At 45.2% G+C, this 18,903-nt stretch overlaps 1 protein-coding gene across 1 annotated transcript in view; it reads right to left on the minus strand.

The window, feature by feature from the left end:
- The window catches only part of espn (espin), a 217,505-nt gene that overhangs the window by 55,391 nt on the left and 143,211 nt on the right, over window positions 1-18,903 (minus strand). The window contains exons 8-9 of the mRNA XM_055659678.1: window positions 11,012-11,164; window positions 4,599-4,797 (exon numbers count right to left, since the gene is read on the minus strand). Of these exons, the coding sequence (XP_055515653.1) occupies window positions 4,599-4,797; window positions 11,012-11,164 (352 nt within the window). The remainder of the gene's footprint in view (window positions 1-4,598; window positions 4,798-11,011; window positions 11,165-18,903) is intronic.

Here is an 18,903-nt window from a genome sequence, read left to right on the forward strand (position 1 = left end):
ATGCATCCTGGCGGGTTCTTCACGTAGTCACTCACGTGACTCCGAAGTAAAATTCCACAGATTCATCACTCTCTGTGTGAAAAACGTTTTTCTCATCTCAGTCCTAAAAGATTTCCCCCTTATCCTTAAACTCTGACCCCTTGTTCTGGACTTCGCCACCATTGGGAACAATCTTCCTGCATCTAGCCTGTCTAATCCCTTAAGAATTTTGTAAGTTTCTATAAGATCCCCCCTCAATCTTCTAAATTCTAGCGAGTACAAGCCGAGTCTATCCAGTCTTTCTTCATATGAAAGTCCTGACATCCCAGGAATCAGTCTGGTGAACTTTCTCTGTACTCGAGACTTTGGATAGGCAATTGGACATGCATGGAATGGAGGGACATGGATTATACACAGGTAGATAAGCAATGATCTTGGCATCATGTTCAACGCAGACATTGTGGGCCAAAGGGCCTGTTCTTGTGCTGTACTGTTCTACATTCTATGAAGCCGTGTATCATGATACACGGTGTGATGTCCCTTGCGACCACCAATCTGCCCCTATTTCCCCGTCACCTATTTCCTTCGCTCCATAGATGCTGCTGCACCCGCTGAGTTTCTCCAGCATTTTTGTGTACCACCAATCTTCCCCTGTTTGTCCATTCCTCAGGCCTGGCTCTGAGTCTTCTCTACCTTAGGCACAGTTTGGGCCTGTGCGTTAGAGGCATCACTGAGAGGTACAGCACGGAAACAGGCCCTTGGCTCACCGAGTCCATGCCAACATCAAGCATCCATTTTATATTAATCCTACCCTATCCAACTTTATTTCTTCTGTGTTCCCATCCCCTGGATTTCCATCCGTAACCCACCATCCGGGATTCCACAGCTGACTGACACTGCAGCGGCAACTTACAGCAGCTAAATCCCTTACAAATGTCAGGATGTCAGGATGTCAGGGGGAATGAGGGTACATAGAAGAATCCCATTTGCGCTGGTCGGAACTGAACCTGGGTCTTTGGAGATGAAAGGCTCCACCAGCTCTGCCCCCCTACCACAGTGCTGTGATTGTGTGTCACTGAGGGTGGAAATGGAAGGACAGGATATCTTGGCATTGTGTACGTGGGAAAACCAGCCTGGCTAAAGATTGCGGTGGAAGTGATAGGCAACGGGAGACCGGTAGATTAGCGTGAAAACTCAGGGTGGCACAGTGGCACAGCTGTAGAGCTGTTGCCTTACAGGGCCAGAGACCCGGGTTTGATCCTGACTACGGGTGCTGTCTCCACAAAATTTGTACGCTCTCCCTGTGACCGTGTTGGTTTTTTCCAGGTGTTCCAGTCTCTTCCCACACGTGCAGGGTTATTGGCTTCTGTAGAATGCAAATTGTCCCTGGTGTGTAGGATAGTGCGAGTGTGTGGGGTGATCTCTGGTTGGCGTGGACTCGGTGGGCTGAAGGGCCTGTTTGTATAAGCGCTGTATCTCTAAAGTCTAAACTCCCGCATTTGTTGTGGATGCGAATGGGATGGGAATGGGATGCGGAATCTGCAGCATTGTGGGTTGGGTGAGGGTCATTGGCTTGTGGGGAGCCCCAGATGACAGTGGGTCAGATCAGATATGGGAGCGTGCCCAGCAAACAGACTCAGGCTACGTGAACCAGGTCCCCCTGTAACATTCTCCTCTGGGAAAAACTACTGTCAACTGCCCAGTGCTTACAAATGCAGCACGATATAATCCAATGTCTTGATACCTGCCTTTGTTTGTTATCACTGTAATCACATTCGTGAAATGAGCAACCTGCAACAAGAAGGTTGTGTTTGGTTTAATATTAAAAGCCCTGTCCCACTGTACGAGTTCATTCAAGAGCTCTCCTGAGTTAAAAAAAATCAAACTCGTGGTAAGCACATAGAATGAACGTAGCGGGTACGTCGGAGCTCGGGGACGTCTCTTAGCGGCTCGTAACGCTAACGGCAGGTACTCAGGAAGACTCGCTAATGGCAGGTAAGCTCAGGAAGACTCATGAAGATTTTTCAACATTGAAAAATGTCCACGAGAGCCCCAAGTATCTGCGAGCGGCCATTACCTTAAATCGCCGAGCTCGAATCAGGGCAAACCCGGGAGAGCTCTTTGAATGAACTCATACAGTGGGACAGGGCTAACTCATTGGAGCCATCGGAAACCCAAATCCGAAACAGGACATTTCAACACCATTTCTCTAAAATGTGAGCATCCGATATGATTGTTGATTTATTTATTCATTTATTGGGAGATTGGCATCAATAACAAAGTCAACAATTTAGAGTCAGAGTCAAACAGCACGGAAACAGGCCCTTAGGTCCAATTTGCCCACGCCCACCCAAGATGCCCCATCTACACTAGTCCCAATTGCCCGCATTTGGTGATATCCCTCTAAACCTTTCCTATCCATGTACCTGTCCAATCATCTTTTAAATGTTGTCATAGTCCCCGCCCCAACTACCTCCTCTGGCAGCCATACACCCACATGTGTGAAAAGGTTGCCCCTCAGGTTCCTATCAAATCTTTCCCCCCTCACCTTAAACCTATGTCCTCTGGTTCTTGATCCCCCTACTCTGCGTAAAATACTCTGTGCGTTCACCTGATCTATTCTCCTCATGATTTTATACACCTCTACAAGATCACCCCTCATACTCCTGCGCTCCAAGGAATAAAGCCCAACCTCTCCCTATTGCTCAGGCCCTGAAGTCCTGGCAACATCCTTGTACATCTCCAACTCCTTGGAATTCAATGGCAATGCGTTGACCAAGGGCCTGCAGTCAACATTGAGCAGAAATTCAGCTTGTTTCAGAAACACTCAAGATAATATGCTACCTAGTAAGTATCTTCCTCCAAAATGTTCTTGGAAAATATCTTTCTTTAAGGAAACATTTTTTTCCTGCTTTGTGATGTTTCATCATTGTAGCAAAACAATGAAACTTATTGAGCATGATTACTTCAGAAATAACAAATCCGGAATTATGGTTATGCTGGTTTTATTAAGCCAGTCTCTGTTTAATTGCTTGGATGATTGAAGGCTAATATACCTTATTCCTGTTTACCACTCTCTCTATGTGTGTTGTTGCTCTCATGGAGGTATGGACTTCGACCCCAAGATTCTTCGGTACTGAATGCTCTTAAGGGTCTTACCATTAACTGTATATTTTCGCATTATATTTACTTCCAAAAGTGCAATAGCTCACACTTGCTTGGATTAAACTCCATCTGCCACTTCTCCACCCATTTCTGATCTAGATCCTGCTGTATATTTTGACATTCATCCTCACATTCCACAATTCCAGCAATCTTTGTGTCATTTGCAAACTTTCTCACCAACCCATCTACATTTACGCCCGGGTCATTTATACATATCGTAAACAGCAGGAATCCCTGTGGAATTCCACTGGTCACAGACCTGAATATCGTTTTTGCATCACAACACTCTCAATAAGGCAACAATGAATTTACACGACCAAGTCACTGTTAATGCCATGATCTTCTAGATCAGCCTACCATGGGGAACTTTATCAAATGCCTTATTAAAATTCACATCTACAGCATCCACCACCCTGCCCTCATCGATCACCTTTGCCACCCCCCCCAAAAATCCCAATCAAGTTAGTAAGACACGACCTGCCATGTGCAAAGTCATGTTGACTGTCCCAAGTTAACCCATTCTCTTCCAAATGAGAGAAAATCCTATCCCAAAGAACCCTCTCCAATAACTCTGAGACTCCAAATTTCCTGGATTCTCTCAGCTTCCTTTCGAAAATAAAGGAAGAACATGAGCTACTCTCCAGTCCTCCGGGACCTCTCCAGTGGCTACAGAAGATGTAAAGATCTTCATCAAGGCCCCTGCGATCTCCTCTCTGGACTCTCAATAACCTGGGGTAGATCCCATCAGGGCCTAGGGATGTATCCGCCTTAATGCTCTTGAAGAGCCCCAATAGAAGGGTTTCGGCTGAAACGTTGCCTATTTCCTTTGCTCCATAGATGCTGCTGCACCCACTGAGTTTCTCCAGCACTTTTGTCTACCATTCTTAATCTCAAGCTGTCCTTGCATATGTGTATCCTCACTGATCGCACTGTTTTCCATGTCCTTCTCCTTGGTGAATACAGATCCAAAGTACTCATCTAATACCTCGCCTACATCCCCTGACTCCAAGCACAGGGAATGTGTTTAGCTTGGCGATACAGCATTGAAAGTAACCCTTCAGCCCACCGAGACCATGTCATCCATCGATCACCTGTTTGTACTAGTTCTGTGTTATGCCACTTTTACATTCATTCTCTATACACTAGTGGCAATTTGCAGAAGCCAATTAACCTTCAACCCCACACATCTTTGGGACGTGGGAGGAAACTGGAGCACCCAAAGGAAACCCATCCCATCACTCGGCGAATGTGCAAACTCCACGCAAGGTCCGGATCAAACTCAGGTCTCTGATGTCGTGGGACAGCAGCTCTACCCGCTGCACCACTGTGACACCTGTGCTCATCCTCTTCACACCTTGCCTGTCAAGCAATTACATAATGAGGAATTCTTCATTCCTCAGCCATTTCTTTCACAAAATCTGTCCAATTGGACTGCGTCATGAGCAAATACTCACTCCCTGAAGATGAAGAAGGTCTTCGCTGGTTGCTGCTGGACACTGCATTCTCTGTTGGCAACGGAGGTGGTGGTGGAGGGAGAGGGTTTGACACAGTTTCTGGGAGTGGCGGAGGGGGTGGGGGAGCAGGTATCTCACTGATGGGTTGGTTTTCAGGAATGCTTCCATTTCTCAGTCCCGTCTCTGGTACAAGAGAGCCCTGGGGAAAATAATGAGTGAACTGTGATCAAAAACACCGAATATGGGGTCCGAGAGTCATTGGATCATACGGAAACAGCATGGAAAGAGGCCCTTCAGCCCAACTCATACATGCTGTCCAAAATGTTCTCTCTATGCTCATTCCTCATTCCATAACCCCATTTGCCCGGATTTGGCCCGTATCCGTCGAAATCCATCCAATCCATGTACTTGTCCAAATGTCTCTTAAACATTATGATAGTACATTCCTCAACTACGTCCTCTGGCAGCTTATTCCATATATCCCTCCATGAAAAAGTTATTCCTGTGGGTCCATGTGTATTCACCCTATCATTTCCCCCAATGATTTTAAATACTTTTATAAAATTGTCCCTTAGCCTCCTGTGCTCCAAGGAATGAAGTCCTAGTCTACCCTGTAGCTCAGGCCTTTGAGTCCGAGCAACATCCTCGTAAATCTTCCCTGCACTCTTTCCAGCTTAACGCCATCCTTCCTTTAGCAAGATGACCAAAGCTGAAGACAATATTCTAAATGCGGCCACACTAACATCTTGTACAACAGGAACAGATGTCTCAACTTCTCTAACATTGACTTCTCTAACTTCAGATAGCCCTTGCTTTCCCTCTCCATCCCCTTCCCCTTCCCAATTCTCCCACTAGTTTTGCTGTCTCCACCTACATTCTATCTTTGTCCTGCCCCCTCCCCGACATCAGTCTGAAGAAGGGTCTCGACCCGAAACATCGCCCATTCCTTCTCTCCAGAGATGCTGCCTCAGCCGCTGAGTTTGTGTCTACTCTCAACTTCTCTACTCAGCTCTTCTCCCCGCCCCCCCCACCCCCCATCAGTCTGAAGAAGGGTTTTGGCCCGAAACGTTGCCTATTTCTTTCGCTCCATAGATGCTGCTGCACCCATTGAGTTTCTCCAGCCTTTTTGTGTACCTTCGATTTTCCAGCATCTGCAGTTCCTTCTTAAACACTTTCTCTACTCAGTGCCCTGACTGATGAAGGCCAAAGTATCAAAAGCCTTATTTACCACCCTGTCTACCTTTGACTTGTGTTCACTTCCGGGGAAGTAGGTACCTACAGTCCTCGATCCCTCTACTCCTGTACTCCTCGGATTATGCTAAGTTATGGAATTCAGTGTTTGAATTCAGTGTTCCTGCAAAGTTTACTGTCTTGGATTATTCCAAAGTGATAGAAAAGAGTATTTTATTTTGGCAATTCAGATTCTGTCCCATCCGTAACCCTTTCCAGGGTTGCTGCCGTACAGTGTCAGAGGAAGGCCGAGTTTATCCTGACTACAGACGTGTCTGTCCAGAGTTAATATGTTCTCCCAGCGACCGCCTGGGTTTCCTCCGGGTGCTCCGGTTTCCTCCCACACTCCAAAGATGTACAAGTTTGTAGGTTAATTGGCTTCAGTGAAATAGTAAATCATTCCTAGTGTGTAGGATAGTGCTACTGTATGGGGTAATCGCTGGTCGACGAAGACTCGATGGGCCGAAGGGCCTGTTTCCATGCTGTATCTCTGAAGTCTAAAATCTATAGTCAGTCCCATTCACAGCATCAGGTACTGGTGAGAATGACTGTAGTTGTCAGATTGTTGTACAAAACCAAATTACCCAGAAAGAGACCAGCCATTGTTACAGTGTGTGCCTGTGTGTGACTACAGTTCCACTGGCATGTTGTGCAGGAAGTGAACTGCAGATGCTGGTTTACTCTGGAAATAAACAGTAAATGCTGGAGTAACTTAGCGGGTCAGGCAGCATCTATGGCGGAAACCGCCTCATAGTCTAGTTTCCCACTACCGCAACAAGGATCTGAAGAAGGATCTCGACCCAAAACATCACCTTTTCTTTTTCACCAGAGATGCTGCCTGTCCCGCTGAGCATTTTGTGTCTATCCCCACTCTCACGTTGTTAGCCATTGCAACTATTGCATTATTTTACAGGGGATGCAAGCCATTAATCAAATTAGCTTCAGGGCTCAAGATGGCAATGGGGTGACCGCTCAGATAATCTCTTTCAGTTTAGTTTCGTGTAGTGTCACATTTACCGAGAACAGTGAAAAGCTTTTTGTTGCGCGCTAACCAGTCAGCGGATTTGGGTTTGGAACTTACGGCAGAACTGCAGAACTCTCAGTTGAGTTGGGCCTTTCTAAACCCTCTTGATGCAGTCAGGCTGTTGGTTTAACACCGCACTTGAATGGCGGTCGCATTGTGGAACCCATTAGGTGCAGTTTTTTGCTGGAGATTGGTAACATTTTTAAAAGCTGACTTAATGACGGGTGGACCCGGCGGCGGGGGGGTGGTGCGACAAGAACAAACGGAGTGAAGGGGGCCGCCGAGATGGAAGGAGGACCGGTTAGGGGGAGTGGGTGGGGTTGTGGGGGGAGTTTGCTGCCAAGTGCAGTGGCTGGCATGGATAGGACTGTTCGGTGCTTTTGTAACTATGTTGGTGCCAGACATGTGGCGATACTTGTGTGCTGCCTAGGTGAGGTCTGCTGTATGATTTCACCGTACATAGGTACATGTGGCATTAAAGTATCTTTGTAGGAGCCATTTATCTTTGGGCTAGGTATTGTTGGCATGTTATATTATTTTGTCTAGATGTATCTTGCAGTATTATTTTGGACACTTGGAGGCGGTCATTAGATACACAGAGGGGCGTATACATATGAGCATAGTGGACAGGGAGTGGCAGACCAGACACAGGGAGGGAGAACATACAGTTCTCATCAAACCAGGGAGAACAGCTAGCGACAATTTGTATGCAGAATAAGGAAAACCTGGTACGTTCATCTCTTTGTTTGTACAACTACTTCAATATGCACTATTTAGAGCATACTGCACACCACTCTGCACTGCGCACCTGTGGTCGAACTATGGAAAGACAAGTTTGCAGAGACTAATGGTAGCATATAATGATGCCATGAGAACACAGCTAAGGAAACCTAGATGGTGTAGTGCCAGTAATATGTTTGTGATCCTAAGAAATCACGTGTAAATTCATTTGCAGGATAAATGACTCTAAAAATGTGATTATTCAATTCAATTCAATTCAATTCAATTCAACTTTAATGTCATCGCACAAATACAAGTATGAGTACAACGAAATGCAGTTTTGCGTCAGTCCGTAGTAGTTGTACATAAAGAAAACAAAAAAAATAGAAAGTGAGAAGATACAGAATAATCAAGAAATACAGAATAATTAAACAATGGGGACGGAGGGACCAGAGAAATCTATCGGCGGGACTCCGAGTTCAGCAATGTGATTGTGTTGTTGTAGAAGCTGTTCCTCATCCTACTAGTACGTGACCTGAGGCTCCTGTACTGCCTCCCTGATGGGAGGAGGGCAAACAGTCCATGGTTGGGGTGTGAGGGGTCTTTGATGATCTTCCCAGCCCGTCTCAGACACCGTTTTCGGTGGAGGGCATCCATGGCAGGGAGCGGGGCACCGATGATGTGCTGCGTGGTTTCACCACCCGTTGTAGTGCCTTCCTGTCCGCAGCAGTGCAGCTGCTGTACCATACCGTGAAGCAGGTGGTCAGGATACTCTCTATGGTACAGCGGTAAAAGTTGGTCAGGATCCGGGGGGACAGGTGGGCTTTCTTGAGCCTCCTCAGGAAGTAAAGGCGCTGCTGTGCCTTTTTGATCAGCTTGGAGGTGTTGAGGGACCAGGACAAATCCTCCGAGATATGTACTCCGAGGAATTTATAGCTGGAGACGCGCTCCACCTCAGTCCCGTTTATATGGATGGGGGTATGACTGCCTCCTCTGGTCTGCCTGAAGTCAACAATAATCTCCTTCGTCTTTTTGGAGTTGAGGACGAGGTTATTGTTGGCACACCAGGCTGTCAGGTGCTGGATCTCCTCCCTGTAGGCTGACTCATCGTTGTCGCTGATCAGTCCTACTACCGTGGTATCGTCAGCAAACTTAATAATGACGTTGGATCTGTACTTTGGGATGCAGTCGTGGGTGAAGAGGGAGTAGAGGAGAGGGCTGAGCACACAGCCCTGTGGCACTCCGGTGTTCAGTGTTATAGTGGAGGAGGTGAGGTTATTGACCCTAACAGACTGTGGTCTGTTAGTGAGGAAGTCCAGTGTCCAGTTGCAGAGGGAGGTGGAGATGCCAAGTCCACTGAGTTTGGTGATCAAGCTGGCGGGGATGACGGTGTTAAAGGCAGAGCTGAAGTCAATGAACAGCAGCCTGATGTAGGAGTTGTTGTAGTCCAGGTGGGTCAGGGCAGAGTGTAGGGCCGCCGATATGGCGTCCTCTGTAGACCTGTTGGTCCGGTAGGCAAACTGATGGGGGTCCAGTGTGGGGGGGAGGCAGGCTTTGAGGTGAGCCAAGATCATTGTGGCCTTGTCAAACATAAGGGTTAGCACTACACGCTACGAATCCCAGCTGTGGAGACACTGGTATCGTTGCCTCATTGTAGGACATTGATCATTCTTTTACTGGATTTTTAACTCATGTATTGTGTTTTTTTAAATATAATTTATGATGTTTTTATGTGATATACTAAGATTTTATATGTACTTTATGATATTTTTTTAAGATGTAATGCATTTTAATATAATGTTGCCCCTTGTCTGGACCTCGAGACCGTAATAAAGTGTATTATTATTTATTATTATTAATAAAGAACCAATTAAACTGGAAATAATGACTGGAAAATCAGTTCTATTTGGTCTGCGTAAGATCACTCCTACTTACCTACTTCCAGTAATGGAAACGGAAAGTTGGACACTGGAAGAGTCAGAAATTTGCCATTACATCATTCATTCAACTTGCTAAATTTACTGGCCTCAAATAACTTAAAAAGATGGTGAATGTGCATGGAACTGCACCTGCAGCAGCCTGTAACTCTGAACACAGATGGCCAAAGCTGCCAAACAATTTATTGATTTTGCCTTGAAAGTTTTAAACATTGGTGACAATAAGGTAATGTAATTCCTTGTGGAAAAGTTAGTGATACCTCCGGGTCTATTATCGGAAGAGGCACTGCCTGCAAAAATGAGGCCAAGGCTTTGATGGAAACCTATTATGACATTGACTAGAGGTATTGCACAGGTACCACAGTTGTTGAATATATTTTGAACCTTCACCATAAAGGCCATAAATTAAGCTGCTTCCTTTAAATTGAGCAAAAGAATGGGGTTCATCCTCAATTTGACATCCTGGAGAACCTTGCTCCACAACAAATTTCAGGAAGTCTGGAGAAGTGCTAACAATGTCAGGACAAGTTCCTTAAATAATTTGTTCCGGAGAAGGCATTAGTTTAGTTTAGTTTAGTTTATTGTCATGTGTACTGAGGCACGTTGAAAAGCTTTTTGTTGCGTGCTATCCAGTCAGTGGAATGACTACACATGATTACAATCGAGCCATTCACACTGTAAAGATACATGATAAGGAAATAATGTTTAATGCAAGATGAAGCCCAGTAAAGTCTGATTAAAGATAGTCCGAGAGTCTCCAATAGGTAGATTGTAGCTCAGGACCACTCTATAGTTGTTGATAGGATGGTTCAGTTGCCTGATAACAGCTGGGAAGAAACTGTCCCTGAATCTGGAGGTGTGCATTTTCACACTTCTGTACATCTTGTCTGATGGGAGAGGGGAGAAGACGGAGTGACTGGGGAGAAACTCGTCTGTTTCTCTTTCCGCAGATACTACCTGACCTGCTAAGTAATTCCAGTATTAACTGTTTTACTTCAGATATATGTTTGGTTTGGGCATATACCTGATATGTGAAATATTTTGGTCACTAAGAACTGGTTTGCTTTGCTGCATTGTTGGACCAAGACAATATTACTTTACTTTGCTTTAGAGATGCAATGCTGAAGCCAGCCCTACTGCCCACCGAGTCCGTGCCGACCAGTAAACCCTGCACACTAACACTATCCTACGCATTAGGGACAATTTAACTGAAGCCAATTAACCTACAAACCTGTACATCTTAGGAGTGTGGGAGGGTACCGGAGCACCTGGAGAAAACCCATGCGGCCACAGCGACAAAATACAAACTCCGCACAGACAGCACTCTTAGTCAGGATCGAACCCGGGTCTCTGACGCTGCAAGGCAGCAACTCTACTCCTGCGCCACTGTGCCTTCTAAAGAGCTGTAAACAATATTGTTCAGTTGAGAGTTCCAGTCGATTGCCTGAGTCGGCAGTAACGTAAAAGATCCGGAGAGACATTACAACGATGGACAAACTCACCTCGTCATTGGGTGCCATCTGACTGCTTTCTTCTGTGCTGTTTCCGAGGGACTTGTAATAATCGGCCGTGCTTGGTTCCTTGTTGAAACCTCTTGACTTTCGGTTTGATTCCACCCTCCTCAATCTGTCTGGATTTATTTCATTGGGGTTCAACTGCATTTTGAGGCAAAGAGGACAGAGGCAAGGAATGAGAGCAGAATCAATTACTGGTCATGGAGTCATACAGCATCGAAACAGACCCTTCAACCCAACTTGCACATGCCGACCAAGATGCCCATTCTACATTAAACCCACCTGCCTGTGTTTGGCCTATATCCCCCTAAACCATTCCTATCCATGTATCTGTCCAAATGGCATTTAAATGTCCACAAAAAAAATGACTATAATCTGTGTATATTAAAAAATGTGTCATTTGGATTTGTTGTGTAAGATACTGTACATTTTCATATTTATCAATAACATGGTCCATTTTAGAAGCCAACAGCTCACACAGTACACAGTAACATTGCAAATGGAAGATGATGACTCCCTCATTATCATCACCAGAGGAGATGTCTGCAATGAGGCATGGTCAGGCTAGTAGGTCATGCTCCATTGATTGTCTTATAACTTCTGGAGATGGGAGGCTGCTTTGAAGAAACTGACAACTCCGAGGACCACCTGAATTATCCCATTGTGGGACTGGGGTCATAATCAGGTTCCCTTCCCTGAAGATCCCATAGATTCAAGACCATGGAGACTTCTCAACCTAACACCTGAAATGGATGGTCGACAGCTTCAAGTTCCTGGCGTTAATATTACCAACAAACTGTTGTGGACCAACCACACTGAAGCAGCAGCCAACAAGGCACACCAACACATCTACTTCCCCAGAGACTGAGACTGACATTTCTCCAATTACTTTTAATAGCTTCTAAATATGCACCATAGGAAGTACACAGTTGGGTGGCATCGCGACTTGGTTTGGGACCAGCTCTGCCCAAGACTACAAGAAACTGCAGAGAGTTTTGTTTATAGCCCAGTCCACCACAAAGACCCGACTCCCCACCATTGACTCCATATATAATCCATTCTGCTTCGGAAAAGCAGCCAACGTAATCAAAGACTTGTCCCACTTGAATGGGCATTCCTACTTCTCCCCACCCCCGTCAGGCACAAGACACAGAAACATGAAAGCGCGCACCACCGTACTCAGGAACAGCTTCTTCCCCACTGATATCAGGCTTCTGAACATTCCTTCCATAAGCCAGGGCACTGTCTGATTCACCTCCACCCCATTGCCAACATTGGACTTTCTCTAAGGAACTGGTGCACCACAATGCTGGGAACTATATTCTGCGCTCTGTATCTTCCCCTTTGCTCTACCTATTGTACTTGAATTTGACTTGATTGTATTGATGTACAGTATTATCTGATCTATTTGGATAGCATTGAAAACAAAGCTTGTCATTGTAGATCGCACTTGTACATATGAGAATAAACTCAACGTGACTTGATCCCCACTTCTGGAGAAAGCTTCTGAATCCCTTCAACCTCTTCTGGTATCTCTTCAGGGACGTGGGTGGTGCTGTGGCACAGGTGGTAGAGCCGCTACCTATAGTACTAGAGACCCAGGTTCAATCCTGACCTCGGGTGCTGTCTGTGCAGAGACTGCATGTTTGCCTTGCAAACTCGGTTTCCTCCGGGTGCTCTGGGTTCCTCCCACATCCTAAAGACATGTGGTTGGTAGGTGAATTGCCCACTGTAATTTGATCTTTGTGTACAGATGAGTGGAAGAATTTAAGAGAGTCAATGATAATGAGAATGTAGGGAGAATAGAAAATGGGGTTATTATACAATTAATGTGAATGGATGGTTGATGGTTATAGAGTCATAGAGCATGGGAACAGGCCCTTCGGCCCAACTTGCCCACACCGACCAACATATACCATCTACACTCTAGTCCCAACTGCCTACGTTTGACTCACATCCCTCTATCCATGTACCCGACTAAATGTTTCTTGAACGTTGTGATAGTACCTGCCTCAACTACCTCTTCTGGCTGCTCGTTCCATACACTCACCACCCCTTGTGTGAAAAAGTTACCCTTAAAGTTCCTATTAAATCTTTCCCCCCTCACCTTAACCCTATGGTTCTCTGGTTCTCAATTCCCCAAATCTGGGCAAGGGACTGGGCAAATCACTCAAAATACTCTCAGAATATTCTCCAGTAAATTTGGCTGGTGCGATCATGTGGGCTGAATGACCTGTTTCTGTGGAGTATCTCTCCATGACTGTAACTGTTTTTTAGGCCCACTAAATCCAGTGCCAGCAGACTAGTTAGCATCCCATCTCAGAGGACACAGTAGGAATTAACAAACAAATAAAAAATGTAGCCATATGAATGGGTAATGGCAAGAGTTTTGTGAGAGACCAGTATTTTTTGCAGAGTTAGATGATTAGACCATGCAGAGACTTGCCATCAATGGGCCGATGCAGGACAGATCTCACTGAATGTAGTTAACGTAGTTGAGATCTTTGCATTGGTACAGCCTGGTAAGTATTCACTATAAGCTGATTGTGAGAAATGAGGCAGTTCCATCAAAAAGTACCAGATGCTAAACCATTTGTGGGGTTGAAGTAATTTAAATATTCTTGAGGCACAGTGAGATGGAGTTATGATGAGCAAGGGGCAGGATACAGGAGCAGCTGGTAGAGCTGCTACCACACAGCGTTTAGAGACTCGGGTTCGATCCTGACCTCGGCTGCTGTCTGTGTGGAGTTTGCACATTCTCCCTGTGACCGCGTGGGTTTCGTCCAAGTGCTCCAGTTTCCTCCCACATCCCAAAGATGTGCAAATCTTTAGGTGAATTGGTTTCTGAAAACTGCTTCTAGTGTGTAGGGAGTGGATGCAAAACTGAGATAACAGCGAACTGATGTAATCAGGTCGTTGATGGTCAGCATGGACTTGGTGGACCGAAGTGCCTGTTTCCGTGCTGTATTTCCAAACCAAACCAAGCTATTTATATATGTGGATGTAACCAACAAGCCAACCAACTTCGAATCCATTGTTTCATTCCCTTTATGCAAGCTACTTTTAAAATATGGTCAGGAGATGTGAATTGTACAGTCTAAAACCTCAGGAGGAACCTCATAGAACCAAGGAAGTGCAGATGCTGGTTTAGAAAGAAGACACAAAGTGTTGGAGTAGCTGAGCGCGTCAGGCAGTATCTCTGGAGAACATGGATAGGGGACCTTTCTATGTTCTTCATGGATGCCTCCTGATCCACTGAGCTACTCCAGCACCGTGGGTCTTCAGGAGGAACTATGTGTTGGTTAAATTGTACCTTAGTTCATTCAACCCAAAGTCATTTGTGGAAGGAAACAACTAATAACCATTTCCTCAATTCTAGATGTAACCAAATGTACAAACTTTGATAAATAATAACAAGGCAAAGATTAAGAATTGAGCAAAATCATAATCCAATGCACATACAACTAGGAATAATATGCCATCATTGAGAATGGAGAAACTGTATCTGGGATCTGAAGTTGAAAACAAGTTGCTAGAATCTTCACCAAATCTTGTTGTAATTTAATAATTAGGCTCTGTGTGTGAGGAGAAACCAGTGCCTTCTCATTATCTTGTTAGGGATAAACTGCAGGTGCTGGTTTACACCGAAGATATCAAAGTGCTGGAGTAACTCAGTGGGTCAGGCAGCATCTCTGGAGAGAAGGAATGGGTGAAGTTATGGATCGAGACCCTTCTTCAAGCTGAGAATCAGTGGATTGACCTCAGTCTGAGTATGTCTGAAGAAGGGTTTTGACCCCTATTCCTTTTCTCCAGAGATGCTATCCGACCTGCTGAGTTACTCCAGCATCTTGTGTCTATCTTCCCATTACTAGCCTTCCCATGGCTCTTTAATGCAGCTGACATTGGGGTTGCTGCCTCACTTTTCCAGGGATAGGTTTTGGTTCCGTCTTCAGCTGCTGCCTGTGTTGTGAATCCTCCATTACCTCTCCATCCCATTCACAAGCGAGAATACACACGATCATTTTGGGACAGTTAAACAAGATTTAATGGGTTTAATATAAGTTCACTGCTTTTTGTTCCTCTTCGCCTCACTCACTCGTTCCGCCCCAAGCCCTCTCATGGAGAAGAACAATGGACAAGAACTGTACATCAGTAGGGTACAACCATCCGCAAATCAAAACTCTTCCACGCCTGTATCCACCTATCACTTGCCAGGCTTTGTCTGGCCCTCACCTCTCTTCCAGCTTTCTTCCCCCACTAAAATCTGAAGTCTGAAGAAGGGTCCCGACCCGAAATGTCACACCGATCCATGTCCTCCAGAGATGCTGACTGACCTGCTGAGTTACTCTGGCACTTTGTGTCTTTTTTTAGGGTATTTTATCTCGACTAAAAGATAGACTGCATTTACCTTCGGTTTTGTTAGGCAGTAGACTTAGTCTCCGGCTCAACGAGTGCGGGCTGACCAGCGATTGCCCCGTACTCCAGCACGATCAGCCATGATCACATGAATGGTGGTGCTGGCTCGAAGAGCCGAATGGCCTACTCCTGCACCTATTGTCTATTGTCTATGACTATCCTGCACATTTGGGACAATTTACAGAAGCCAATTAATCTACAAACCTAAGATAGACACAAAAAGCTGGAGTAACTCAGCGGTCAAACAGAATCTCTGGAGAGAAGGAATATTCCTTTTCTCTGGAGATGCTGCATGACCCGCTGAGTTACTCCAGCTTTTTGTGTCTAGCTTTGGTTTAAATGTTCATCTGCAGTTCCTTCCTACACAACCTACAAACCTGTACATCTTTGGGATGTGGGAGGAAACCTTAGCACCCTGAGAAAATCCACGAAGTCACAGGGAGTCCGTACAAACTCCGACAGACAGTATCCATGGTCAGGATTGAACCCAGGTCCCTGGTGTTGTAAGGCAGCAACTCTACCGCTACGCCACCATGCCATCCAGTGCAGAATGCTTGGCCATCAAAGATCACCTGGGAGTAATTTTTTTAAGTCATTCTGTGGACAAGAAGCCTCACAGGTGACCAGCATGTATCATGGACACAAGAATGGGAGCATGCTGAAGTCACATCCTAGAGAAGCAGAATTGGCCTACCTTGTCCAAGGCTACAGTTTACAAAACCAAAGCAAAAAACTAAATATAATTTGCGATTAACTGTCGGAAAAACACTGCAAAGTCAGAGGGAAATGTGGGTAGGTTAGTTCCGAACATTTGCCACTCAGTGGAAAAAAAACAACATTCCCCTGTGGCCCCACAGTGGCAAAGCCTGGAAATTGGTGGCAAGTGAAAACCCCAAGAGAAAGGCTACCTTGACAAATAAATACATGATATGAACCTGCATTAAAGCAGTGTTGCAGCTTTGCAAACATTAAGCTTTAAGCTCATTTAGTGTCGCCTCCCCAAGGCTGGAATTGTCCATCCAATGAACAAATCAGAACATCAAATTGATGAAGGGCCTCCACCTGAAACGTCACCTATTCCTTTTCTCCAGAGATGCTGCCTGACCCGCTGAGTTACTCTACCATTTTGTGTCACAAGGTCATGTGATAGCCATTTAGCCCATCAAGTCCAATCTGCCATTCAATAATGGTTGATCTATCTCTCCCTCCTAACCCCATTCTCCTGCCTTCTCCACATAACCCCTGACACTCGTACTAATCAAGAATTTATCTATCTCTGCCGTAAAAATATCCATTGACTTGGCCTCCACAGCATTCGGCGGCAAAGAATTCCACAGATTCATCACCCTCTGGCTAAATAAATTCCTCCTTCTCATCTCCTTCTTAAAGGAACGTCCTTTAATTCTGAGGCTATGACCTCTAGTCCTGGAGTCTCCCATGAGTAGAAACATCTGCATTTCCTTCCTACACAATTGGAATTTTGGACTTGAAAGGGACAACTTGGGCTTTCCTGCTTGGCCCACCATTCAATGGAATCATTTACTTCAGCATCAGTTTCTGGCATCAATCCCATATCCCTAACCCAATAGTTAAAATCCAAAAATCTATCTATCTTTTGAATATATTCCATGGCCATCTTTCATGTGTTGACTCAAATGGCTAACATGTTATTCTGGGAGTAGAAACCAAGAACTGCTGATAAAAAAAAGATACAACGGTGAAGTAACTCAGTGGGTCAGGAGGCATCGCTGGAGAACATGCATGGGTGATGTTTCGGTTAGCATCCTTCTGCAGACTGAGCCTTATCTTGAGCTAGACATCTCCAGTCAGGAGAATTGTCGTTCCTATATCTACCCTGTCAAGCAGTGTAGGAATTTTGCATTTTCAATGACATCTCCTCTCATTATTCTAAACTCCAGACTGTGAAAAGAATAGATTGGGTAGATGCGCAGTCTCTTGCCCAGAGTAGGTGAAATGAGGACCAGAAGACCAGAGGCCTTTGATGATACCAGGAACTAAGCCACTAATTACGACAGGAACCCAGCATGAAACTGGAGAAACAGCCATGAAAATTTCTTCATGGATAAATACTCTTGCTCAGAGGAGGGGAATCAAGAACCAGAGGGCATAGGTTTAAGGTGAGGGGGAAAGATTTAGTAGGAATCTGAGGGGTAACTTTTTCACACAAATGGTACTGGGTGTATGGAACGAGCTGCCAGAGGAGGTAGTTACAGCAGGAACTATCTCAATGCTTTAGAAAAGTTAGACAAGTACATGGATAGGACAGGTTTGGAGGGGTATGGGCCAAATGTGGGTGTGGGTGGGTGAGACTAGTGCAGCTGGCACATAGAGTTATGTTATAGCCCAAAACATTCCCAATCCTTTATCTCCAGAGATAGAAACATAGCAGAACATACTAAACATAGAAAAATAGGTGCATAGAAAAATAGGTGCAGAGTAGGCCATTCGGCCCTTTGAGCCAGCACCCCCATTCTATATGATCATGGCGATCATCTAAAATCAGTACCCCGTTCCTGCTTTTTCCCCATATCCCTTGATTAGCCCTTAGAGCTAAATCTAATTCTCTCTTGAAAACATCCAGTGAATTAGCCTCCACTGCCTCCTGTGGCAGAGAATTCCACAGATTTACAACTCTCTGGGTGAAAATGTTTTTTCTCACCTCAGTCCTAAATGGCGGACCCCTTGTTCTTAAACTGTGACACCTGGTTCTGGACTCCCCCAACATCGGGAACATTTTTCCTGCATCTAGCCTGTCCAATCCCTTAAGAATTGTATATGTTTCTATTAGATACCCTCTCATCCTCCTAAATTCCAGGGAATACAAGCCCAGTCATTACATTCTTTCATCATATGTCAGTCCTGCCATCCCGGGAATGAACCTGGTGAATCTATGCTGCACTCACTCAATAGCAATAATGTCCTTCCTCAAATTAGGAGACCAAAACTGCACACAATACTCCAGGGCCAATACTCCAGGGCCCTGTACAACTGCAGTAGGACCTCTTGGCTCCTAAACTCAAATCCTCTCACAATGAAGGCCAACTTTGGCTTTCCCACTGCCTGCTGTACCTGCTTGCTTACTTTCAGTGACTGATGTACAAGCACACACACCCAGGACTTGTTGATCCTCCCCTTTTCCTAATCTGACCCCATTCAGATAATGTTCTTGCCACCAAAGTAGATAACCTCACATTTATCAACATTATACCGCATCTGCCCACTCACCTAACCTATCCAATTCACCCAGCAGCCTCATAGTACCGTCCTCGTAGCTCACAATGCCTCCCAGCTTTGTGTCATCCGCAAACTTGGAGATGTTACATTTAATTCCCTCACCTAAATCATTAGATTATGTTAAATTTAATTCCCTCGTCTAAATCTTTAATATGTGACCTGAGCCGTTGAGTTACTCCAGCACTCTGTGTCTATCTTTGGTCAAGCAC

The sequence above is a fragment of the Leucoraja erinacea genome, chromosome 30, assembly GCF_028641065.1.
Source record: "Leucoraja erinacea ecotype New England chromosome 30, Leri_hhj_1, whole genome shotgun sequence".
In the NCBI taxonomy this organism is placed as follows: domain Eukaryota; kingdom Metazoa; phylum Chordata; class Chondrichthyes; order Rajiformes; family Rajidae; genus Leucoraja; species Leucoraja erinaceus.